The 26,634-nt window shown below is 41.4% G+C and overlaps 1 protein-coding gene and 1 long non-coding RNA gene across 2 annotated transcripts; one reads left to right on the top strand and one right to left on the bottom strand.

The window, feature by feature from the left end:
- Positions 1-457: 457 nt before the first annotated feature.
- LOC142652854 (uncharacterized) lies at positions 458-9,221 on the top strand. Its single transcript, XR_012847954.1, has 3 exons — positions 458-482; positions 4,925-4,977; positions 9,198-9,221. It is a non-coding gene; the product is annotated as an uncharacterized LOC142652854 (long non-coding RNA).
- On the bottom strand, positions 3,672-15,637 carry LSM5 (LSM5 homolog, U6 small nuclear RNA and mRNA degradation associated). The gene is made up of 5 exons (XM_075828534.1): positions 15,219-15,637; positions 14,971-15,066; positions 9,448-9,475; positions 4,277-4,349; positions 3,672-3,920 (listed from the first exon to the last, which is right to left on the bottom strand). The coding sequence occupies exons 1-5, from the start codon at positions 15,262-15,264 to the stop codon at positions 3,888-3,890; spliced, it is 276 nt and encodes a 91-aa protein (XP_075684649.1). The 5' UTR covers positions 15,265-15,637; the 3' UTR covers positions 3,672-3,887.
- Between the last annotated feature and the right edge of the window lie 10,997 nt (positions 15,638-26,634).

Genomic DNA, 26,634 nt, shown 5'->3' with positions numbered 1-26,634 from the left:
ACTGTGTGAACTGGGCCTAAAACTTGCATATTTTGCTGCAGGAATGCTGTGGAAAATCCGCAGCATTTCCATCAAGTGTGAATCCTGCTTTAGACCAGGTTCCCACGGGTCAGATACGCTGCGTAAAAACTTCGCAGCGTATCCGACCTGGAACCCGCAGCACACTTCGGCCGTAAAACCGCACCATATTGGCTGCGGAAAGCAACGCTGAAAAAAACACCAAAAATGTTTATACTTTCCCCCTCCCTCTCTTCTGCGCGCATTCCGGCCTCCTATGATGACGTTGCAGGCCATGTGACGCTGCAGTCTGTGATTGGATGCAGCAGTCACATGGGAAAAAATGTCATCCCAGGCGGCCAGGCTGCAGGAAGAAGCAGGGAGTTTTAAAAGTATGATTTTATTTTTCCCTGAGTCACAACACTTGGCTTTCTGTTGCGGGTTTTGCTGTCCGTGATTCACACAACGGTCGCTTAAGAAATGAGGTATAGAAAAATACCTTCAGTTTCTTTTGCTGATGTAAAAAATGCGTGAGATAAGGATGACATACACGCGTAAAAACGCAGACGCGCACCGTACACTGAACTGCACGCACAACATTACGCGCGTAAAACTGACACATTCGTGTGAATAAGGCCTTAGGCCTCCTCAGCACTTTCTCAGGGTTTTAAAATGCCAGATGTTCCATGGGTATTTAATGTTTTTGTTTTTCTTTTAACCCGTTAGTGACCGCCCCATTGTGTTTTTACCTCGGTCACTAACGGGCTTTAATCCGATGCAATAGACTTTTTACGTCGCTGCATCGGAATAAATAAACAGAGCAGGGAGCTGTCAAATCTCCCTGCTCTCAACTGCCAGAGGTAGCGGAGGGCTGGGGGCGTCGCTGCTCGAACGTGTGAGATCGATATTAGGATCGATCTCACCCGTTTAACCCTTCAGATGCGCTGCTGAATAGCATGCCCGGCATAGGAGTGGTTTTGGAGAGAGGGAGGGAGCTCCCTCTCATCCCACTGACACCCGGCGATAAAATCGCCGAGTGTCTGTGTCTCCGATGGCAGCCAGGGGCCTAATAAAGGGCCCCCAGGTATGCCTGTAGTGAATGCCTGATAGATCATGCCTCCGGCATGACCTAGCAGATGCCTGTCCGTTTTACACAGACAGGCATAATACACTGCAATACAGAAGTATTGCAGTGTATTATAAATGCGATCGAATGATCGCATAGTAAAGTCCCCTAGTGGGACTAGTAAAAAAAAAAAGTGAAAAAAAACTTTAAATGAAAAACCCACTTTTCCCCCTTACAAACGGCTTTATTATTAACAAACAAAATAAAGTTAAAAAGTTACACATATTTGGTATCGCCGCATCCGTAACGACCCCAACTATAAACGTAAAAAAATAAAATAAAAAACCATGCAAAAATTGCTGTTTTCTTTGAATTCAGCCTCAAAAAAAATGTGATAAAAAGTTTATAGTTCTTTGAATCGGACGATAGAAAAACTTAAAAAATGGCTTAGTCATTAAGGTCTAAAATAGGCTGCTCATTAAGGGGTTAATTTATTTTGTACATGCATTTTTCCTTACAATTTTAAAGTCATATGAAGAAGCCTATGGGAAAAAAAATAAATAAAAAAAAAAATAAAATTTGACAGAACCAGAGCATGTTGCATTTTTAAAAAAACTTCAGAAGTGCTACAAACAAAAACACTGTATGTAGGCTCCCTCATTTTAATACAGACAGTAGTGTTTGGTGGGGGGAGGACCAAAAAACCTAAATTGCCATAGAAAACACAAGTACATTTTGTGTGCGAATTGAGCATTATCCTGGAATAGAATATGCAGTTTCTGATGCACTTTCAGCTAAAACCAGGGTTGACTACCGTTCAAAAGTTAAGCACAGTTTTTTTCAATGAAGATAACATTAAATTAATCAGAAATACACTCTATACATTGTTAATGTGCTAAATGACTATTCTAGCTGCAAACATCTGGTTTTTAATTCAATATCTACATAGGTGTATAGAGGCTCATTTCCAGCAACCAGCAATCCAGTGTTCTAATGGTACATTGTGTTTGCCAACTGTGTTAGAAGGCTAATGGATTATTAGAAAACACTTGAAAACCCTTGTGCAATTATGTTAGCACCGCTGTAAACAGTTTTGCTGTTTAGAGGAGCTATGAAACTGACCTTCCTTTGAGCTAGTTGAGAATCTGGAGCATTACATTTGTGGGTTCGATTAAACTCTCAAAATGGCTAGAAAGAGAGCTTTCATGTGAAATTCGACAGTCTATTCTTGTTCTTAGAAACGAAGGCTATGCCATGCGAGAAATTGAAGATTTCCTACAACGGTGTGTACTACTCCCTTCAGAGGACAGCACACACAGGCTCTAACCAGAATAGAAAGAGAAGTGGGAGGCCCCGCTGCACACCTGAGCAACAAGACAAGTACGTTAGAGTCTCTAGTTTGAGAAATAGACGCATCAGAGGTCCTCAACTGGCAGCTTCATTAAATAGTACTCGCAAAACGCTAGTGTCAACATCTACAGTGAAGAGGCGACTACGGGATGCTGGCCTTCAGGGCAGAGTGGCAAAGAAAAAGCCATATATGAGACTGGCTAATAAAAGGAAAAGATTAATATGGGCAAAAGCACACAGACATTGGACAGAGGAAGATTGGAAAAAAGGGTTATGGACAGAGGAATCGAAGTTTGAATCACACAGAAGAACATTTGTGAGACGCAAAACAACTGAAAAGATGCTGGAAGAGTGCCTGACGCCATCTGTCAAGCATGGTGGAGGTAATGTGATGGTCTGGGGTTGCTTTGGTGCTGGTAAAGTGGGAGATTTGTACAAGGTAAAAGGGATTTTGAATAAGGAAGGCTATCACTCCATTTTGCAACGCCATGCCGTACCATACCATGTGGACAGCGCTTGATTGGAGCCCATTTCATCCTACAACAGGAAAATGACCCAAAGCACACCTCCAAATTATGCAAAAACTATTTAGGGAAGAAGCAGGCAGCTGGTATTCTATCTGTAATGGAGTGGCCAGCGCAGTCACCAGATCTCAACCCCATAGAGCTGTTGTGGGAGCAGCTTGACCGTATGGTACGCAAGAAGCCAATCCAACATGTGGGAGGGGCTTCTGGAAGCATGGGGTGAAATTTTTCCCGATTACCTCAGCAAATTAACAGCTAGAATGCCAAATTTCTGCAATGCTGTAATTGCTGCAAATGGAGCATTCTTTGACAAAAGCAAAGTTTGAAGGAGAAAATTATTTGAAATAAAAATCATTATTTCTAACCTTGTCAATGTCTTGACTATTTTCTAGTCATTTTGCAGCTTATTTGATAAATATAAAAGTGTGAGTTTTCATGGAAAACACAAAATTGTCTGGGTGACCCCAAACTTTTGAACGGTAGTGTATATAGAAAACTTATACTTTTCTTGTCCTTTCTGTTATTAATGGGTTAACATGAATGGCGAAGTTTAAAGTTACAGAATAAGTACCACTCACACGGAAAAGTAGTTTCCAATAGCAACCAATACGATTCCAGCACTCATTTTTCAGACGCAATCTGGTTTATATAGGAGACTGCTCCCCTTTTCCTTTGCACCAGTTTTGATAAATCTCCTACTGTTCTCAAAAAGTTACATTATAGCAGGAAACCACTTTCATACCAAAACATAAACCTTTAATTTAGAAACACTGGTGAATATAACCATTCTATCAAAATAAAGAAATAATGTATTCCTTCAAGAACACCATCATGACGGTATGGACAGATTCTCCACGTCAGCCTTCAACTTTTCTCAGGTGAAGAGGCTTAAAAAAAAAATGTATATAAATAAAAGCTGATGTAGCTGGATGTTCCACTTCACAAGCCATTCATACTTCAGGACCTTCTCCTCCAGGTACAAGCTGTCAAGGATACAGAGGAAGGAGTTTAGTAATATAAACAGAACCAAATTCTTACAGTTAGCAGAACTTACATGGCAATTATTCACTCGTACAAGAAAAGAATTTACAGAATATCAAGTGGCACCACATTTTTGTAACCTCGGGACTTTATTTTCATCTGTTGCAAGCAGGTGCAAGATTTAGGCAGGGTTCACACGTTGCGGTCAAGATGCCTTTTTTGCCACGATGTGTGAACCCGAAGTTAGGCCAGAATCTGACTATAGTTACTAAAAATGTTAAAATGGCATCCATAAAGGTGGGACATACCATGTAAACGTCCAATAATCACTCTAGAAAGAATTTGAAAAGTATCTTACCATTGTTATATTGTTTCCATTTAACAGAATTTGATCTAGCTTTGTAATCCGTCTTCCTTCAGGCGTGATCTCACTAAAGATAAAGAAAAATTTAAAATTACAATGTATAAAACATTTTGTGCCCCAATAAATTATCACCTTCGATTCACTTATATATGAATATAAGACTTGCTAATTTCTCAGGAAAAGTTCCAATAATAAGCCCACATAGTAACAAAGAGAGAAACCACAGAGTCTATAAGGCTGGATTCACGCGTCCATGTTACGTCCGTAATGGACGGAACGTATTTCGGCCGCTAATCCCGGACCGAACACGCTGTACGGAGCCGGGCTCCTAGCATCATAGTTATGTACGATGCTAGGAGTCCCTGCCTCTCTGTGGAAACTGTCTCATACTGAAAACATGAGTACGGGACAGTTGTCCGGCAGCGAGGCAGGGACTCCTAGCATCGTACATAACTATGATGCTAGGCGCCCGGCTCCCTGCAGTGTGTTCGGTCCGGGACTTCCGGCCGAAATATGTTCCCTCCATTACGGACGTAACATGGTCGTGTGAATCCAGCCTAAGTCAAAAGATAAAACATACATTTTATTTCATAAATTCTAAAAAAATCAGTACATGAACTACTCAAAAATGAATCTCCACAGATGACAGAAAAGGACCGCCAAACAGTCGCCATCTTTGAGACACAGCAACATGGGTCAGTAGTCCACCATTCATTCTAGGTCTCTCTTTATTCTTTTGCACTTAGCACTTTACAATTAATATATTGAGTCTGATGGAATAATGGTAGGGGGTTTTCTATTGGATTTCCTGTGGAGGCTGGTAACAGCGTAGTTCTTATATCTCTATAACCAGACACAAATATCAGATATTCACTTTGCACTTTTGTATTGTACTTTATACCAATGTATATGTGGATATATGACCGATATTTAAAACTCTCGTATGATAACCGTCTTATGTTTGGCGGTCCTTTTCTGTCAGCTGTGGAGATTAATTTTTAAATAGTTAATGTACTGATTTTTTAGAATTTATAGAAAATTTATATTTTATCTTTTGACTTATAGACTCTGTGATTTCTCTTTTTGGTACTATAATACATATAAGGAGTACAGTCGTGTTATGTGGGGAAGTGATGTAAAATTATACATATACAGTGAAGGAAATAAGTATTTGATCCCTTGCTGATTTTGTAAGTTTGCCCACTGTCAAAGACATGAACAGTCTAGAATTTTTAGGCTAGGTTAATTTTACCAGTGAGAGGTAGATTATATTTAAAAAAAAACGAAAATCACATAGTCAAAATGATATATATTTATTTGCATTGTGCACAGAGAAATAAGTATTTGATCCCCTACCAACCATTAAGAGTTCAGCCTCCTCCAGACCAGTTACACACTCCAAATCAACTTGGTGCCTGCATTAAAGACAGCTGTCTTACATGGTCACCTGTATAAAAGACTCCTGTCCACAGACTCAATTAATCAGTCTGACTCTAACCTCTACAACATGGGCAAGACCAAAGAGCTTTCTAAGGATGTCAGGGACAAGATCATAGACCTGCATAAGGCTGGAATGGGCTACAAAACCATAAGTAAGACGCTGGGTGAGAAGGAGACAACTGTTGGTGCAATAGTAAGAAAATGGAAGACATACAAAATGACTGTCAATCGACATCGATCTGGGGCTCCATGCAAAATCTCACCTCGTGGGGTATCCTTGATCCTGAGGAAGGTGAGAGCTCAGCCGAAAATTACACGGGGGAACTTGTTAATGATCTCAAGGCAGCTGGGACCACAGTCACCAAGAAAACCATTGGTAACACATTACGCCGTAATGGATTAAAATCCTGCAGTGCCCGCAAGGTCCCCCTGCTCAAGAAGGCACACGTACAGGCCCGTCTGAAGTTTGCAAATGAACATCTGGATGATTCTGAGAGTGATTGGGAGAAGGTGCTGTGGTCAGATGAGACTAAAATTGAGCTCTTTGGCATTAACGCAACTCGCCGTGTTTGGAGGAAGAGAAATGCTGCCTATGACCCAAAGAACACCGTCCCCACTGTCAAGCATAGAGGTGGAAACATTATGTTTTGGGGATGTTTCTCTGCTAAGGGCACAGGACTACTTCACCGCATCAATGGGAGAATGGATGGAGCCATGTACCGTCAAATCCTGAGTGACAACCTCCTTCCCTCCACCAGGACATTAAAAATGTCTCGTGGCTGGGTCTTCCAGCACGACAATGACACGAAACATACAGCCAAGGCAACAAAGGAGTGGCTCAAAAAGAAGCACATTAAGGTCATGGAGTGGCCTAGCCAGTCTCCAGACCTTAATCCCATTGAAGACTTATGGAGGGAGCTGAAGACCCGAGTTGCCAAGCGACAGCCTCGAAATCTTAAAGGGAATGTGTTGCCAGAAAAACATGTTTTTTTAAAAAAAATTAAACATTTAGTGTGTGGGTGATTAAACATTGTTCAAATTTTTTTTATTTTTTTGCACGAGTCCAGGAAATATTATAAATTATTTCTAATTTATAATACTACCCATTTTTGGTCACTAGATGGAGCTGTTCCCAAAATTGCAGCATTGCAACATTGGGTTAAAAGCCCTCGCTCTAGTGAGCTCTCAGCACCCCCCTCTCCTTTATCCTGGCTAGTGCCGGGATAAACGAGGGGTTTGAACGATGTAACCTCCTACACTGTGTGTCGCCATTTTTTGAGCTAACCCACAGTGTAGTAGGTTTACATACAGTAGTAAACACACACAAACACGAACATACATTGAAATCTCTTACCTGCTCCTGCCGCCGCGGCTCCCTCCGGCCCGTCCGCTCCGTTTGCTGCCGCTGGTGCAAGTGCACAAATCCGGAAGCCGCGACCGGAAGTAGTAATATTACTGTCCGGCCGCGACTTCTGGTCCACAGGAAAATGGCGCCGGACGGCGCCAATTTCGAATAGGACTGTGTGGGAGCGGCGCATGCGCAGTTCCCACACAGACACCGTACACTGCAGTCAATGGGACGGGAGCCGTTCGCAGTCCCTATGGGACTGTGGCTGCCGTATTCCATGTCTGTATGTGTCGTTAATCGACACACACAGAAATGGAACAAAAAATGGCAGCCCCCATAGGGAAGAAAAAGTGTAAAAATAAGAAAAAGTAAAACACAAACACACAAATGAATTTAAACGTTTTTAATAAAGCACTAACATCTTTAACATATAAAAAAATAATTTGTGATGACACTGTTCCTTTAATGATTTACAGATGATCTGCAAAGAGGAGTGGGCCAAAATTCCATCTAACGTGTGCAAACCTCATCATCAACTACAAAAAACGTCTGACTGCTGTGCTTGCCAACAAGGGTTTTGCCACCAAGTATTAAGTCTTGTTTGCCAAAGGGATCAAATACTTATTTCTCTGTGCACAATGCAAATAAATATAATTGTGACAATGTGATTTTCAGGTTTTTTTTTATATATAATCCATCTCTCACTGGTAAAATTAGCCTAGCCTAAAAATTCTAGACTGTTCATGTCTTTGACAGGGGGCAAACTTACAAAATCAGCAAGGGATCAAATACTTATTTCCTTCACTGTATACACCCTGTGGATAGGTTCTATAATAAGCTCACGTCTAGGTTCTGTTCAAGTGTAGCTAAACGTTCGACAAACTTCTGACATGTCATAGGGACATGTCTGAAGTTTGGATTGGTGGGGGTCCGACCACGGAGATCCCCAATCGCCAGAACGAAGCAGCTGAAGCGCTTAAGTGAGCGCTCAGCCGCTTCATGTCTGTTCGGCTTTTTCCGGAAAGCCGATGTATCGGAGTACGGGCTCATAGACTTTCTATTGAGTCCGTACATGATACATTTATTTCCGGAAAAAGCCGAACAGACACAAAGCGGCTGAGCGCTCACACATCGTTCTAGCGATTGATGGGGATCTCAGTGCTCGGACCACCACCAATCCAAACTGGACATGTCATTATGTCAGAAGTTTGTCAAACATTTAGTTACACTTTAAGCTTTTGCCCAAAAATCAGGCTGCCATTTACGGCACTCAGAGCAGAATACGGCTTGACATGGGTAATTAGAAGATCCCCCATTCATAAAGGCAAGGACACACGTAGTCAGAAACCACGCCTATATGCGGTTTTAATGCAAATCGGCATGGTCTTCAAATGTTTGTTGATGTCTGCTTAGTTTGTGTGTCCTTACTCTAACATCAATTCCAATAATTAGAGAGAATAGTCTGGAGAATTACTAATGACCAGGGCAGCAGTGGGTCCCCCGCCATTAGTCAGTGAAACAGTCAGTACAGGGTGCGGTACTACTGTGCGGCAGACACATGCCGTCATTTTTCGTGCTTCTGTGTCCTTCAACCTTGGCGTCGGACGAGAGAAGACACATCGGCTCCAGGCGTCAGAGGGTACAGTTGAATCTGCAGCAGCATCACCATGTGCAGGTAAGCATAGTAAACTCCCTAGAGACGAGCATATTACCCCCTCGGACGCCTGGAGCCGATGTGTCTTCTCTGTCCCGACGACAATGTTGAAGGACCTGTGGGTGACATCACGCTGTGTCTGCAGTGAAAGAAGCTGGGTGGGAACGATGAGAAGTGCATGGCAAATAGATATAAGCCTACGCGTTTCGAGCACTGGCTGTGCTCTTATTCATGGCTAGTTCCATGAATAAGAGCACAGCCAGTGCTCGAAACGCGTAGGTTTATATCTATTTGCCATCTCTAAACCACCTTGTCATTTTTCTGGTGTACGTTATACATTTTTTACCTACATTCCAATAAAGTGGAAACCTTGTTTTCCCACACAATATTTGTCGCTGGATAATCTTTTTCTTTTGTCTACATTGCCTCTTTAAGATATTTAATGTTCCTGCTGCATAATTCAATTGCTTAAGTTTACAGAGGGAACAATACGAAGGCCGGGTTCCCACGGGATGGATACACTGCGTAAAAATCACGGAGCACATCAGACCTGGAACCCACAGGATGTTCTGTGCGGAAAATCGCATCAATTTTTTGGACGGATTTTCCGCTGTGAAGGAGGCCTAACAAAGTACTGTATATCAGGGAGCGTCTGCATACATAGTACTCATTTCAAAACTGATTAAGCCAGTGAAATCATGTAATTTATTAAAATATACTTACAATTCTGTGACATCTTCTAGTACCATATCTATACAGAAAAGTCAAGGAAACCCGCTAATAAAGAGACAAGAAAACAAAAAACCTGCTAGTATTTAACCCCTTCCCTCTTTGGCCGCTTTTGACCTTCCTGACAGAGCCTCATTTTTCAAATCTGACATGTTTCAATTTATGTGGTAATAACTCCGGAATGCTTTTACCTATCCAAGCGATTCTGAGATTGTTTTCTCGTGACACATTGGACTTTGTTACTGGCAAAATTTGCCCGATACATTCAGTATTTAATTGTGAAAAATCACCAAAATTTAGCAAAAAATTGCAAAAATTAGCATTTTTCTCAATTTAAATGTATCTGCTTGTAAGACAGGCAGTTATACCACACAAAAATGTTGCTAACTAACATCCCCCATATGTCTACTTTAGATTGGCATCGTTTTTTGATCATCATTTTATTTTTTCTAGTACGTTACAAGGCTTAGAACTTTAGCAGCAATTTCTCACATTTTCAAGAAAATTTCAAAATGCTATTTTTACAGGGGCCAGTTCAGTTGTGAAGTGGCTTTGAGGTCCTTAGATATTAGAAACCCCCAATAAGTCACCCCATTTTAAAAACTGCACCCCTCAAAGTATTCAAAACAGCATTTAGAAAGTTTCTTAACCCTTTAGACATTGCGCAGGAATTAAGGCAAAGTAGAGGTGAAATTTACAAAGTTCATTATTTTTTTCCAGAAATTCATTTTGAATCCATTTTTTTTGTACCACAGAATGTTTTACCCAAGAAATGCAACTCAATATTTATTGCCCAGGTTCTGCAGTTTTAGGAAATATCCCACATATGGCCCTAGTGTGCTACTGGACTGAAGCACCGGCCTCAGAAGCAAAAGGAGCACCTGGTGGATTTTGGGCCTCCTTTTTATTAGAATATATTTTAGGCACCATGTCAGCTTTGAACAGGTCTAGTGGAACTAAAACAGTGGAAACCCCCCAAAAGTGACCCCATTTGGGAAACTACACCCCTCGAGGAATTTATCTAGGGGTGTAGCAAGCATTTTGACCGGCCAGTTTTTTTGCAAAAATTTTTGGAACTAGGCCATGAAAAGGAAAATCTACATTTTTTCAAATAAAATGTAGGTTTAGGTATTTTTTTTTCATTTCCACAAGGACTGAAGGAGAAAAAGCACCGCAACATTTGTAAAGCAACTTCTCCCGAGTAAAACAATACCCCACATGTGGTCACAAACATCTGTTTGGACACACGGTAGGGCTCAGAATGGAAGGAGCACCATTTGGATTTTGGAATGGTTTCTGGGTGTCATGTCATATTTGCTGAGCCCCTGTAGTACTAGTACAGTGGAAACACCCCAAAAGTGACTCCATTTGGGAAACTGCACCCCCTGAGGAATCATCTAGGGGTATAGTGAAAATTTTGATCCCAAAGGTTTTTTGCTGAATTAATTAGAATTAAGCCATGAAAATGAAAAATAATTTTTTACAAGGAATAGAGAAGAAAAAGCCCCCCAACATTTGTAAAGTAATTTCTCCCGAGTACGGTAACACCCCATATGTGGTTATAATCAGCTGTTTACATATATGGGAGCATTCAGAAGAAAAGGAGCGGTATTTATCTTTTGGAGCGTAGATTTTGCTGGAATGGTTTGCGGACGCAATGTTGCATTTGCAAAACCCCTGATGTACCAAACAAAAGTGACCCCGTTTTAGAAACTACACCCCTAAAGGCATTTATAAAGGGGTGTAGTGAGAATTTAGACTCCACAGGTGTTTTTCAGAAATTAATACGCCGTGGATTGTGCAAAGTGAAAATTGCAATTTCTCCACTGATCAGCCTATTCATCGCACAATATGTTATGCCCCTAGAGAATCTTACCCCATAAATTGTTAAGCGGGTTCTCCCGGGTATGGTAATGCCTTACTTGTGGACATAAATTGCTGTTTGGGCACACTGTAGGGCTGAGAAGGGAAAGACCGCCATTTTGAGCATGGATTTTGCTTGGTAATAGTTCTGTTTGGGGTTTTGCTGGTATTTCCGTTTATAATGTGGTGGCATATGTAATCTGTGCGGAGTATATCAGGGGTATATGTAATCTGTGCGGAGTACATCAGGGCATAATAAGAGGGTATAATAATGGGGTAAATAATACAATTATCCATAGATGTGTGGTATAATGTGAAGCGATCCGTTATGCACAGGCCGGTGTCACACTAATAAACGGTTTTCTTTCTTATCCCCCTTTTGTAACGCTTTGCACCTTTTGGGGACTTTTTCTCCTTCGTAGTTTGGGAAATATTGCTGGGAAAGTTTTGCGATGGTATAATACGGGCGCCCTCGCTTCCAGCGGATGTGCTATGTCCTTTCCCTTACCTAGTTCCTAAATACTAGGGCCCTGAAACTGAAGGAATGTTCCCATCCGGCCTGTACATTGAGATGTTTCATCACCGCATTACTAGTGCCATAACTTTTTTATTTTTCAGTTGATTGAGCGGTGTGCGGGCTTGTTTTTTGCGAGACGGGCTGTAGATTTTATTGGTACCATTTCAGAACACATACGACTTTTTGATCACTTTTTATTTCATTTTTTGGTAAAGGAAATTACCAAAAACAAGCAATTCTGGAATAGTTTTTTATTGGTTTTTTTATCGGCATCCACAGTGTGCCCTAAATTACATGTTAGCTTTATTCTGCGGGTCGATACGATTACGGCGATACCAAATTTATATAGTTTTTTTTATGTATTGCAGCTTTTGCACAATAAAATCACTTTTTTTATAAAATCATTTGTTTTCTGTCACCATATTCTAAGACCCATAACTTTTTTATTTTTGCGTGCACGAAACTGTGTCAGGGATTATTTTTTGCGGGACGGATTGTCGTTTTTATTAGTACTATTTTGGAGTAAATGTGACTTTTTGATCACTTTTTATAGCATTTTTTGGAAGGAGATGTGACCTAAAAACAAAGATTCTGGCGTTGTTTTTCATGGTTTTTTTTTTACCACGTTCACCGTGCGGGATAAATTACATAATAGTTTTGTCGTTTGGGTCGTTACAGACGCGGCGATACCAATTATGTATAGTTTTTTTTTATTTTTACGGTTTTTCCCATAATAAAAGACTTACTATGGGAAAAAAGTCAGTTTAGCTTTATTTTTATTTGAAATGTGTGTTTTTATTGTTTTACCACATTTTTATTAACTTTTTTTTACTTTTTTTACTTGTCCCACTAGGGGACATGAGGGCCTGATGCACCGATCGCTACTCTAATACACTGCACTACATACGTAGTGCAGTGTATTAGCGCTGTCAGTTATTCACTGACAGCAAGCCTATGAGGACTCGCCGCAGGCGGGTCCTCATCGGCTCCCGTACAAGGCAGACTCGGACGCCATTTTCTGGCGTCCAATTGCCACAGCAACCCAGCGATTGCATCACTGCGCAGCATCTGAGGGGTTAATCTGCCGGATCGGAGAATAGCTCCGGTCCTGGCAGTTACAGGAGGGTGCCAGCTGTATAATACAGCTGTCACCCCGCGGTGATGGTGCCGGCTCTGCTTCTGAGCCCGCACCATCACTGCGCCGTACATATACGGCGCTTTGCGGGAAGCACCTCCCGACAGCGCCGTATATATACGGCGGATGTTGGGAAGGGGTTAAAGGGAGTCGGTCACCACTGAAACCACCCCTAAACTACAATAGATCGGTAAATAGCTTGGGAGATGCAGATTTAGAATCTGCAATTTTTATCTATATACTTACTTGCATTCGCATGGTAAGGTCGCAAATGGGTCATGTGCTGCATGCGGAGTCTTAAGTAGTCCTCTCTATTAGATCGTCGAGCTCAATAGTGCTTTCTATGCATCAGAACGCAGCGCACAGCCTGTTTGGGTGCTTTCAGAGGGGGTAATGCAAAGATAAAAATTGAAGATTCAGAATCAAGCGGCTTAGGAATTACTGTCGTTTAGGGAGGGTTTTCAGGGGTGGCAGTCTCTTTAAATCCTGAAGATGCGTATTCAATTTAGTGCTGTCAGAAATGTAGTTTGTAATATTTTTCCGCGTATCATTTTAGGCCCCATGCACACAACCGTGCCCGTAATCACAGTCCATAATTACGAGCACGGTTGGCCGCGGACAGCGTTTGCGGGCCGTGCTCCCATTATAAAATATGGGTGTACGGTCCATAAAATAGATAAATAGGACACGTCCTATTTTTTACGTAAGGTTTCTACGGCACGGAATCCTTCCCGTAAATAGAAACAAGTGGGTCCGTAATTACAGATGGTTTTACGGTCGTGTGCATGGGGCCTCTGCCTCCCACTGAAATGAATGGGGAACGAATCTTGGCGCTGATTCAGACTCGGTTTCCATGTCAACAAAACGCTGAGTGAACAACCCCTATACAGAGAGCTAGCAGGCAGGAAAAGTGCTGCTTTCTCCCAATCAGAGCATATATATGCAGTACTGCTAAACACATGTCTATCCCCACCTCGAAACAATAGGAAACATTTTAAGAACAGATTTTTTTTTTGTTGATGGATCCGTTGTAACCGTCTCCACAGATGTTTTTTGTTTAGGCTATGTGCACACTTGTGTTGGTTTTTCCATTGCTCTGCTTCGTAATTGGATTCTGGAAGTGTCTGATCTGTTGCATGACTTACGCCAAAGGCGACCGGCTGCGCTTATTTCTCCAGCATTTTGGACTTGATCTGCAATGAAGGCTCCTAGGAGAACCTCCAACGTAGATGTAAGACAAAGCCTTAAAAGGAATGTCATTTATTGCAAGTTTAATCGGATAAAAAAAAAAAAGAGAGGAAGATCCATCAGGATCCTCTAGTTCAACAGGACAAGATCATTTTTTTTTTACAAAAAAAATCTCTATATTGAGGTCCACAATGCCACATGCCAGTGTGCGGAGCTTGACAATCTTTTGATATAATTTTTGTTATAAATACCATGGGGCACATTAGTTCTGTTTTCATAATGGTCAGAAATAGGGGACAGGGCTTTCAACTTACACTCCGACTGGTTTACACAGGTTCTCTATAGTTAAGTAGCTGCGCCATATTCCAAGATTGACGTGTTGCGTCTTGGGGAACACCACGCTATAATTATATACTGGGGCACTGATCGGTACATAATTGTGCCCCATGTGCAGAAGTCTGACCGGAAACTCCTCATTAGGCGTCGTTCACATCTGCACTAGGTTTCCATAACCGTCGATTTCAATGGTGATGGATCCGGTGCCAATGGTTTCCGTTAGTCTCCGTTGTGCAACGTAGTCGGCTACGCTATTGATTCCGTCAAGACGACGAAACCCTTGCACAACGGAGACAAACGAAAACCATTGGCACCGGACTTGTCACCATTGAAATCAATGGTGATGGAAATAGGGGTTAGTCCGACAGAACGGAACCCTGGCGCAGATGTGAACAAAGCCGTAGCTTTATCCAGAGGCAGCAAACTCCATGACCAAAGCGTGTCCGAATAGTGGCCTCTGTTCATTACTAAAGGATACTAACAAAATCATCAAATCCCAGGAGCGTGCCGACAATCTCTTTATCACTCTTCATCACAATGTGTATACGAGATCCTATACACTTATCCACGAGCTCTGTGAAAACACAAAAAGGGGACGGTTGGAAACCTGGAACATGTGCTTTGTCTACCGAAGAACTACAAGTCCCACCGAACAACATGGCTGTAGTTCCTGAGAGCCAGAGGCGCCGCAAGTGGTGAAATAATCATACATACATACATACATACCGAGTGGAAGTAATTGTGAAGGGTTGGTGGTAACATTAGCCGCCATCTTCGCTGACACTCCTATATTCAGTCAGATACTCGCGTTTTCGTAATTGTCCGCCTTTGGACAGCTCGCATAATCAACCGTCGAGGTAATAAAGTGCGCAGGCGCAGTAAACGTCCGCTCAGACTTGTCTAATCGATAGATTGCTGAACAACCTCATAATGCGACGTAAGGTAATGGGCGGAGCTTACACAATGAACGTCAGTTCCGCCTTATACACCGATGAGAAGCTGCGTGACGTGTCGTTTGTTTGGCGCGAACGTGTGGTGACGTTACAGGCTATAGAACAAGCGCTGCGCGTCCTTTGAATTCATGAGAGACGGCTTTTTTTTTTTTAAACTTGTGTTTGAATGTCCGATTCAACCGCCTCACAACTTCGCTGTAGTGGCAGCTATTAGGTGGTGTGCCCTCTTTCCTGAATTAATGCTGATATCAGAGCCTACCATTACACTGTAAAAGACAAAATGTGACATTCTAATTTACTAATTTAACGTGAAACTTTTACAAGTTTGAATTTTGTTTAGAAATACCACGAACTGGGATAAAAGTCACCAATGTAGGGAACATGGAGGCTGCCTCCTGAGACACTTCACGCATAGTTACCTCTATAAAGATGACTGCAGCACATTTAGCAATTGAAATATGCCAGAAAATGGTGGAACAAAAATGGTGCAAGTGATGTAAACCGCCAAGTGTGTTATTAACCCCTTCCCGCGATCGGGCGTAACTGTACGTCCGAAATCAGTGATTTCCCGCAACAGGGCGTACAGTTACGCCCAAGCTTCAAACTGTCACCATGTCAACAGACATGGTGACAGCGTCCCGATCGCAACTGTCATAGACAGTTGCCGAGCAGGACTCGCGGGCACAGGACCAATAAGAGTGGTCCCGTGCCGGCACGAGCTGTGATTGGCCTGTCAGTACTGACAGGCCAATCACAGCGTAGGAGCAGTGGTTTCCCGGCATCTCCGTCTCTGACAAGCTCATTCCTGTCAGAGAGAGTGTCAGAGACGGAGACAAGAAGAAATACAGTCAAATAGTGAAAAATAGAACAAAAAAACCCAGCGATCTGCCCCTTTTCTGCCCACTAACCAGTGATCACCACCTTTGGTGCCCACTGGTTGTAAAATATCTAATTATATAATTTCAGTCACCCACAGTGTGCTTCTGCCGTGTGATCTGTGCCCAGCGATCACCTGTCGCAGTATCTGGTCGCCATCACCCTGCTGTATAACTAGATTGCCCACTGCCCGAGTTCCCTGTTAGGTAGCAATGCCACTACTCATTTAGTTTCCCCCCTTGTAGGTAGGGTACGCTTACGGTTTGAATACAGCAGGGTTGCTGTTCTCATTGCGCAGTTGAGAGTAGCGCTGTTTAAATTTTGTTAAAAAAAGTTTTTTAAAAAAAGTTAAACATTTTTATAAAAAAATTTTAAAAATTTTTTTTTTAAAAAAGTTACAAAAAAACTTAGTTAGTAGCTGAACAAAATTATGGCCAAAAGAGTCTACACAGCCGAGGAAGCGTATCAAATGATGTGTTCTGATACGGACAGCGCGAGTGAAGGTGAAGAGCAGTTCGTGCTTCCATCTTCCTCTGAATGCAGTGACTCTGAGTCTGCACCCCCCAGTCGGCGCAGAAGAGCCGTAGGTCCTGCTCTGCCTGAGCTGACATGGGAAGCTGTGGATAATTATACCCCCCAGGTGCCTGAGTTTACAGCCCCCTCAGGCATTCAAATTGACACTACGAATTTTAGCCCCATTGATTATTTTAACTTTTTTTTTTCAGACACCCTTTTAGAGTTAATGGTCCAGCAGACCAACATTTATGCGGAACAATTTATCGCCCAGAATCCCGACTCATTTTATGGGAGAGGCCAAAATTGGACCCCCACAAACGCAGTGGAATTGCGGAAGTTTTGGGGCTTATTTTTAAGTTTTGGGCTCATAAAAAAGCCCAGTATTAGAGACTATTGGTCCCTTGATATTTTATATAACACCCCCCTTTACCGCACAGTAATGACAAGGATGCGATTCGAAGCCATCGTAAAATGCCTTCATTACAATGACAATAGTCAGTGCCCAACCCCACAGGACCCAAATTTTGATAGGCTGTACAAAATAAGACCATTGATTGCCCACTACTCCAAAAGTTTTTCCCAAGTTTATACCCCCAAACAAAATATTTCGGTAGACGAGTCTCTAGGGAAAAGACTCCCAAATAAATCCCCCAGAATGCCCCCCTTTTCTAGGAATTAGTGGAAAGATCGTATGGGATCTTGTCCATCCTTTGCTCGGCAAAGGATATCATTTATTTCTGGACAACTTTTATAACAGTGTCCCATTGTTAAAAGTGCTCTCGTCCAGATCCACCTTGGCGTGCGGAACAATCCGCAAAAATCAGAAGGGCCTCCCCAAAACGTTGCTGGGTCAGATCCTAAAATTAGGAGAGAGCAGAGCTGTCTGCAGCGACGATCTGCTCCTCCTGAAGTATAAGGATAAAAGGGACATCCTGATACTGACCAGCATACACGACAGCAGAGGCAGCCTTGTCCCTGTACGCGGATCCACCACCCAAGTCCCAAAACCATATTGTGTACAGGAGTACAACAAGTATATGGGTGGCGTTGACCTGTCTGACCAGGTCATAAAACCATACAGCGCCATGCGCAAGACCAAGGTATGGTATAAGAAGCTGTCTGTGCATCTTACACAGATGGCTTTATACAACGCCTTTGTCCTATGCAGATACGCCGGCAGTGGGGACACGTTTCTGCAATATCAGGAAAAGGTCATAAAGTCCCTGATATTTGGTGACCAGGAAGGAGAGGGCAGTTCATCCGGCTCTTCCGTCAGCAGGATAATTCCCGGCCAGCATTTCCCCACAGAAATTCCCCCCACTGAAAAAAAACAGAAGCCCCCAAAAAAATGCCGTGTGTGCGCCAAGCGAGGCATTCGTAAGGACACCACATACCATTGTGAGACGTGTCCCACAAATCCCGGCCTGTGTATGAAACAATGTTTCAAAATATACCACACCTCCTTAGATTTTTAATTTATTTATTCTTCATTCACCTTTTTTGTCTCCCATACTGGCCATGACCAATTATTAAATTTTTTACTGACGAGCCCCATTTAAAATTTGATCATTTAAAATTTGTCAAAAAACACCGAAAACAAAACTAAAAATTCTCACTATACCAAGGACCCGAGGGAGTGTCTGTCTCATCCAGGTTGCAAATCTGGGTGAGAGGAATAAATCCAGATGAGATTGGTTGTCTCAGCAAATCTTTTTTTTGCTGAGGCCTTTGATTTATTTTTTGGGCTGGATTTTATGGAATGGTGGGTAGGTTGGTAGTGGGACCTGCCATTCCCTCTCCCTCCATTGCGGGTTTTCCAGGTTGTCCTCCTTACTTACTAAAATTAAAGTATTTCTTATTATACCCCTAGAGGAATACCTAGAGGGTTGTCACTTCACAATTTAAAAATTCTCACTATACCCCTAGATGAATACCTAGAGGGTTGTCACTTCACAAATTAAAAATTCTCACTTTACCCCTAGATGAATACCTTGAAAGGTGTTACATTACAATCTAAATCTTCTCACTATACCGCTAGATGAATTCTTTGAGGGGTTTAGTTTCCTAAATGGGGTCACTTTTCTGGGTTTCTAATGTTTTGATACCCCAGAGCCTCTTTTCATGACACAGGGCAGTAAATGCCATCGTACTAGGCCTTAGATGTTGCATGGTGCTCTTTACATTCTGAGCCCTGCCATGCGCTCAAACAGCAGTTTATCTCCACAAATGGGGTATTGCCGTATTCAGTAGAAATTGTGTAACAAACTGTGGGTGCTTTTTCTCTTTTAACCCTTTGTGAAAATGATGAATTTGGGGCTAAAGCAACATTTTCTTTGAAAAAAATCTACATTTTATTTTTTTACTGCCCAGTGTATGAAACACCTGTTTGGTCAAATTGCTCACTATACCACTTGAAAAATTCCTTGAGGGGTGTAGTTTCCCAAATGGAGTCAGTTTTGGGGGGTTTCCACTGCACTGGTACCTTTACAAATGCGACATGGTGCAGAGAAATCAATCCAGCACTCCAAAAGCTAAATGGCGTGCCTTCCCTTCCGAGTCCTGCCGCTTGCCCAAACAGCAGTTTATGACCACATGTTTGGTATTTCCGTACTCTGGAGAAGTTGCTTTACAAATGTTGGGGTGCTTTTCCTCATTTATTTGTGGAAAAAAATTAAAAATTTTGAGGTAACGCTACATGTTATTGGAAAATAATGTCATTTTTCATTTTCACTGCCCAATTCTAATGAAATCTATGAAACACCTGTGGGGTCAAAATGCTCACTACACCCCTAGATGCATTCCTTGAGGGGTGTAGTTTCCAAAATGGAGTCACTTTTGGGGGGTTTCCACTGTTCTGGTACCTTAGGAGCTTTACAAATGCGACATGGTGCAGAGAAATGAATCCAGCAAAATCAGCGCTCCAAAAGCTAAATGGCGTGCCTTCCCTTCCGAGTCCTGCCGCTTGCCCAAACATCAGTTTATGACCACATGTTTGGTATTTCCGTACTCTGGAGAAGTTGCTTTACAAATGTTGGGGTGCTTTTCCTCATTTATTTGTTGAAAAAATAAAAAATTTTGAGGTAACGCTACATGTTATTGGAAAATAATGTCATTTTTCATTTTCACTGCCCAATTCTAATGAAATCTATGAAACACCTGTGGGGTCAAAATGCTCACTACACCCCTAGATGAATTCCTTGAGGGGTGTAGTTTCCAAAATGGAGTCACTTTTGGGGGGTTTCCACTGTTCTGGTACCTTAGGAGCTTTACAAATGCGACATGGTGCAGAGAAATGAATCCAGCAAAATCAGCGCTCCAAAAGCTAAATGATGTGCCTTCCCTTCCGAGTCCTGCCGCTTGCCCAAACAGCAGTTTATGACAACATGTTTGGTATTTCCGTACTCTGGAGAAGTTGCTTTACAAATGTTGTGGTGCTTTTCCTCATTTATTTGTTGAAAAAATTTAAAATTTTGAGGTAAAGCTACATTTTCACTGCCCAATTCTAATGAAATCTATGAAACACCTGTGGGGTCGAAATGCTCACTACACCCATAGATGAATTCCTCAAGGGGTGTAGTTTCCAAAATGGGGTATTTTTTGGGGTGTTTCCTTTGTTTCGGCACCACAAGACCCCTTCTAACCTGACATGGTGCCTGAAATATAATCTAAGAAAAGGAAGGCCCTAAAATCCTCTAGGTGCTCCTTTGCTTCTGAGGCCGGTATTTCAGTCCAGTAGCGCACTAGGGCCACATGTGGGATATTTCTAAAAACTGCAGAATCAGGGCAATAAATATTCAGTTGTGCTTCTCCGTTAAAAACCTTCGGTATTACAGGAAAAATGGATTAAAATGGAATTTCTGCAAAAAAAATGAAATTTGTAAATTTCCCCGCTACTTTGCTTTAATTCCTGTGAAACGCCTAAAGGGTTAAAAATCTTTCTGAATGCTGTTTTGAATACTTTGAGGGGTGCAGTTTTTAAAGTGGGGTGATTTGTGGGGGTTTCTAATATATAAGGCCCTCAAAGCCACTTCACAACTGAACTGTTCCCTAAAAAAATGGGCTTTTGAAATTTTCTTGAAAATGTGAGAAATTGCTGCTAAATTTATAAGCCTTGTAACGTCCTAGAAAAATAAAAGCATGTTCAAAAAATGATGCCAATCTAAAGTAGACATATGGGAAATGTTAGCTAGTAACTATTTTGTGTGGTATAACTATCCGTCTTACAAGCAGATACATTTGAATATAGAAAATGCTAATTTTTTGCAAATTTTCACTAAATTTAGATGTTTTTCACACAGAAATATTAAATATATCGACCAAATTTTTTCACTAACATAAAGTACAATATGTCACGAGAAAACAATCTCAGAATCGCTTGGATAGGTAACAGCATTCCCGAGTTATTACCAGATAAAGTAAAACACGTCAGATTTAAAAAATGAGGCTCCGTTATTTGGTCCAAAAGTGGCTCAGTCCTGAAGGGGTTAAAGGGGTTGTCCACTACCGGACAACTGATGACCTATCCACCGGATAGGTAATAAAGGGGGCAGTATTCTAGTAGTTATATTCTTGTATATAGGGAGCAGTATTATTTATTTTCTTGTACATAGGGGGCATTAACATGTGGCTCTAGTGTGCTAATGGACTGAAACAAAGGCCTCAGACGCAAAGAAGCACCTAGTGGATTTTGGGGCCTTTTTTTATTTTATTTATTTTTTTAGAATATATTTTAGGCACCATGTCAGGTTTAAAGACGTCTTATGGTGCCAAAACATTGGAAACCCCTCAAGAAATTTATCTAGTTGTATAGTTAGCATTTTGACCCGACAGTTTTTTTTTTGCTAAACTTATTGGAATATTTTTTCTGGAAAAATGTAGAAATTTGTAATTTTTACAAGGAATAAATGAGAAAACGCACCCCAACATTTGTGAAGCATCTTCTCCCGATTATGGCAATGCCCCATATGTGGTAATAAACTGCTGTTTGGACCCACGGCAGGGCTCGCAAGGGAAGGAGCGCCATTTGGATTTTGGAGAGCAGATTTTGCAACACCCTGGAGGGGCCAAAACAGAGGAAACCCCCAAAAGTGACCCCATTTTGGAAACGATGCCCCTCAAGGAATATTTCTAGGGGTATAGTTAGCAGTTTGACCACACACGGTTTTTGAAAAATTTATTGGAATTATGCAATGAAATTGAAAATCTAAATTTTTTCTAATAAAATTTCGTTTTAGCTCATATTTTTTCATTTTCACAATAGATAAATGAGAAAATGCACCCCAACATTTGTAAAGCAAAATTTTCTGAGCACACCAATACCCTATATGTGGTGGTAAACTACTGTTTGGACAAATGGCAGGGCTTAGAAAGGAAGGAGCACCATTTGACTTTTGGATCTTAAGTTTTGCTGGCATGATCTGCGGCGCCATTTCACATTTGCAAAGTCCCTGAGGAGCCAAAACAGTGCTAACCCTGCAAAAGTGACCCCATTTGGGAAATTACACCCCTCAAGGAATTTAGCTAGCGGTATACTGAGCATTTTGACCCCACAGTTTTTTTGCTGAATTTATTGGACTTAGGCAGTGACAATTAAAACCTACATTGTTTCCAGTAAAATGTTGCATCTTTTCAATTTTCACAAGGAATAAAGGAGAAAAAGCACCCCAACAATTGTAAAGCAATTTATCCAGAGTACGGCAATACCCCATATGTGGTAATAAACTGCTGTTTGGACACACGGCAGGGCTCAGAATGGCAGGAGTGTTACTTGGCATGCAGATTTTTCTTGATTGGTTTTTGGACGCCATGTCGCATTTGCAGAGCCACTGAGAAGTGACTCCATTTTGGAAACTATACCCCTCAGGGTAATCATCTAGGGGTGTAGTGAGCATTTTGATCCCACAGGTGTTTCATAGATTGTATTAGAATTAGGCAGTGAAAATGAAAAAAAAAATTTTTTCCCAAAAACTAATTTTGCTCCGAATTTTTGGGGTAATCTGAGAAAAAACAACACACAATTTGTTACTCAATTTCTCCTGAGTACGGCAATATCCCATGTCTGGCCCTAAACTGCTGTTTGGGCACATGGCAGAGCTCAAAATGGAAGGAGCGCCATTTGGCTTTTAGAGCGCAGATTTTGCTGGACTGGTATACGGGCGCCATGTCGCATTTGAAGAGCTCCCTTAGGTACCAGAGTAGAGTGTAAAACCCCAAGAAGTGACCCCATTCTGTAAACTACACCCCTCAAGGCATTTATCATTTGTTTGGACATATGACACGGCTCAGGAATGAAAGAGCAAATGCGCAAGTGAGGCCTATTTTGGTGGTTTTCGCTGCATTGGCCCACAATGGCAGGGCTTTGGGGTCAAATAGTAAAACAAACCCCCAAGTAGTGACCCCCATTTTGGAAACTGTACCCCTCAAGACATTTTTTAAGGGGTGTAGTTTGCATTTTGACCCCACAGGTTTTTTTTTTATTATTAGAAATTAACGGTCAGTGGATGGCGCAAAGTGAAAATTGCAATTTTCCACAGCTATATGCCATTTTATGGCACAATATTTTGTGCCACTGAAGACAAATATCTCAAACTGTTAAGCGGGTCTTCCCGGGTATGGCGATGCCATATATGTGGACGTAAACTGCTGTTTGTGCACGCTGCAGGGCTCAGAAGGGAGGGAGCGCCATTTGGCTTTTGGAGCGCAGATTTTGTTTGGTGGTAGTTCTGTCTGAGGTTATACTGGTATTTCAGTTTATAATGTGGGGGTATACGTAGGCTGTGCAGAGTACATCAGGGCATAATAAGAGGGTATAATAATGGGGTAAATAAATAATAATCCACAGATATGTGGCCGGTGTCGCACTGATAAATAAAAAATCTTATCCGCTTTTGGAACACACTGCGCATTTTGCATCGCCATATTCTGAGAGCCAGAAGATTTATATTTTTTCTACACCGGAGCTGTGTTAGGGCTTATTTGTTGCGTTACAATCTGTAGTTTTCATTGGTACCATTTTGGGGTACATGCAATTTTTTTTATCACTTTTTATTTCATTTTTTGGCAAGGTGACCAAAAACCAGCAATTCTGATAATGTTTTTTATCATTTATTTTTTTTACGGTGTTCACCATGCGGTATAAATGACAATTTTATTTTATTCTGTCGGTCGATATGATTACGGCGATACCATATGTATATCGTATTTTTATGCTGTGCAGCTGTTAACTTTTTGTGTTGCCATACTCTGAAAGCCATAACTTTTTTATTTTTCCCTCAAAAAAGCTGTGGGAGGGCTTGTTTTTTGCGGGACGGGCTGTACTTTTTAATGGTGTAATTTTGGGGTACATGCAACATTTTGCTCGCTTTTTTTATTTTGTTTTGGGTGGGGTACTGAGTAAAATAAACAGCGATTCTGGAATTTTTATTTTTTACGGTGTTCACCGTGCGGGTAAAATACCATGATATTTATATAGTTCGGAAAGTTACGGACGCGGTGATGCCACATATGTGTACTTTTTTGATGTTTTCTGTTTTTTCCTATAATAAAATACTTATGGGGAAAAAAAGCGGTTATTGTTTTTTTAACGTGAAAACTTTTTTTTAAACTTTTTTACATTTTTATTAACTTCTAATACACTGCTCTACCTACATAGTGCAGAGTATTAGAGCTGTCAGCTATTCACTGACAGCAAGCCTATTAGGCTTCGCCTCCTGGCGGGGCCTTATATACTTCCGTACTAGGAGTCCATTGTTTGACCTCTGGTGGCCATAGCAACCATCAGCACCCACGCGGGTGCCGATGGTTGCCATTAGCAACCTTCGGGTGCGCTCTAACCACCTAGATGCAGCGATCACTTTTCATCGCTGCATCTAAGGGGTTAACTGGCCGGATCAGAACCTAGCTCCGTTCCTGGCCGTTAGAGCAGGATGTCAACTGTGACCAACAGCTGAAACCCGCGGCCTTGGCAACCATCAGGGGTGCTGACAGGCTAGATACCTCTTAGATGCAGCGATCGCTGCATCTAAGGCGTTAATCGGCCGGAACGGAGGCCAGCTCCGGTCCTGGCCGTTACAGCCGGGTGTCAGCTGTAATACACAGCGGTGATGGCGCTAGCTCAGCTTCTGAGCCAGCTCCATCACCTACACGTGCTCAAGGAGCTGTGATTGGTCAGTCTGCTGTGACTGACCAATCATAGCGATCGCCAGCAGGGGATCTCTGTGATTGGTACCCTGCCGTCTTACTGTGCCGATCAACTGTCATAAACAGTTGATGGCACAGTTGTGTCACCCAGTCCTTTGACAGGGTGACAGCTGTTAGCCAGGATGCACTGGTACGTCCCAGTGCCTTAAAGCACTGCAATACAGGACGTACTGGTGCGTCCTGGTGCGGTAAGGGGTTGATATATAGTTTTTATATGTTTGTATATGGGGGCAGTATTATACTATTGTACACACCAAGCACAACTGTAGTAAATGGTATATCATTGTATCTAGCGGGCAAAATTATATAACTGCTATTCTGGTACATAGGCATCGTCTTTTTTTAAAGGATTCGGATTAATTCTTACGCAATTGCGCAATTCAGCAAAGTGTCTAAGTAACTGAAGCATCTGTGCATAACAATAAGTTTTCTTCTTAGATGCTCCAGATCCACTTGGAGCCATGCGCTCTTTTGATAGGTCCCTCATGAAGCGGTCACGTAACGATTGCCACCTACAGTTAATCTGTTTAGCTATTTAAAAAATTAAAGGCATTTAAAAAAAAAAACTTTAAGAACTAAAGGGGTAGTTCACAGGCGAGCCTGTATCATATATAGACGACCTATACACCAGATAGCTCTTCAATAAATGATCAACGATCAGTTATTACGAATGAGATATTTTGCATAAAGTAGGGGTTGTTGCTAAATGAAAATGGCTCCGTACACTGTATATCATCCGTGCTGGAGTACTGCAGCTGCAGTTACCAATTCTGTGTATAGGTAATGAGTATAAAATATATCCCCGAACCTATACATTTTTTTAAATGTGGGATGGATACAGAGTACTCTGTAGTACCATTTTATAAGCATTCAAAATAGCTGATACTTACCACACTTCGTCTTCTGGCCAGTTGTCCGGTCCTCCCAGGAAGCATCTATGGTCGAGTAGACCTCCTCCCATAGGCTTGTGGTCTGCATATTGTCTATCAGGCTGGTCCCACAGCAGTGGACGAGCCTCCATCAGGTGGATGAGGAGTTTATTATTGATATAGATTTTGTAATCCTGTTCCTCCTCATCTTCCCTGATGGAGCATGTGGAACGCTAGAGAAAGCCAAATAAAAAATTAAGCGCTTAAATTAAATTTTTAAGAAACCTAAAAAAGCAAAGAGAGCATTAACATTATCCAGGGTAACAAAAAAAAAAAATACATATATATATATATATATATATATATATATATATATATATATATATATATATATATATATATATATATATATATATTTATATGTATATATTATATTTTTTTTTAATCAAATCTGTTTTTATTGAACATGAGGTACGTAAAGACATGAAGACATCAAAACATTTCACCACAATAAGACCGTGCAATCTTCATCAACTGGTTCCACAGACACTGTCTCGGTAGTAATGAATATAACTTGTTATAATACAGTTACTTTAAAAAATATATATAATTTAAGCAGTTCTGCTAGTTCTAATTCAATCCAGGGTAAAATATTTTTAATAAGTAAAGAAGATAGTGCCTGCCCTTGGTAGAGAAATTACATTATGGGTAAATGTTTTGAAAATACGA

The sequence above is a fragment of the Rhinoderma darwinii genome, chromosome 5 (assembly GCF_050947455.1).
Source record: "Rhinoderma darwinii isolate aRhiDar2 chromosome 5, aRhiDar2.hap1, whole genome shotgun sequence".
Classification (NCBI taxonomy): domain Eukaryota; kingdom Metazoa; phylum Chordata; class Amphibia; order Anura; family Rhinodermatidae; genus Rhinoderma; species Rhinoderma darwinii.
This window is presented reverse-complemented; position numbering and strand designations above follow the sequence as displayed.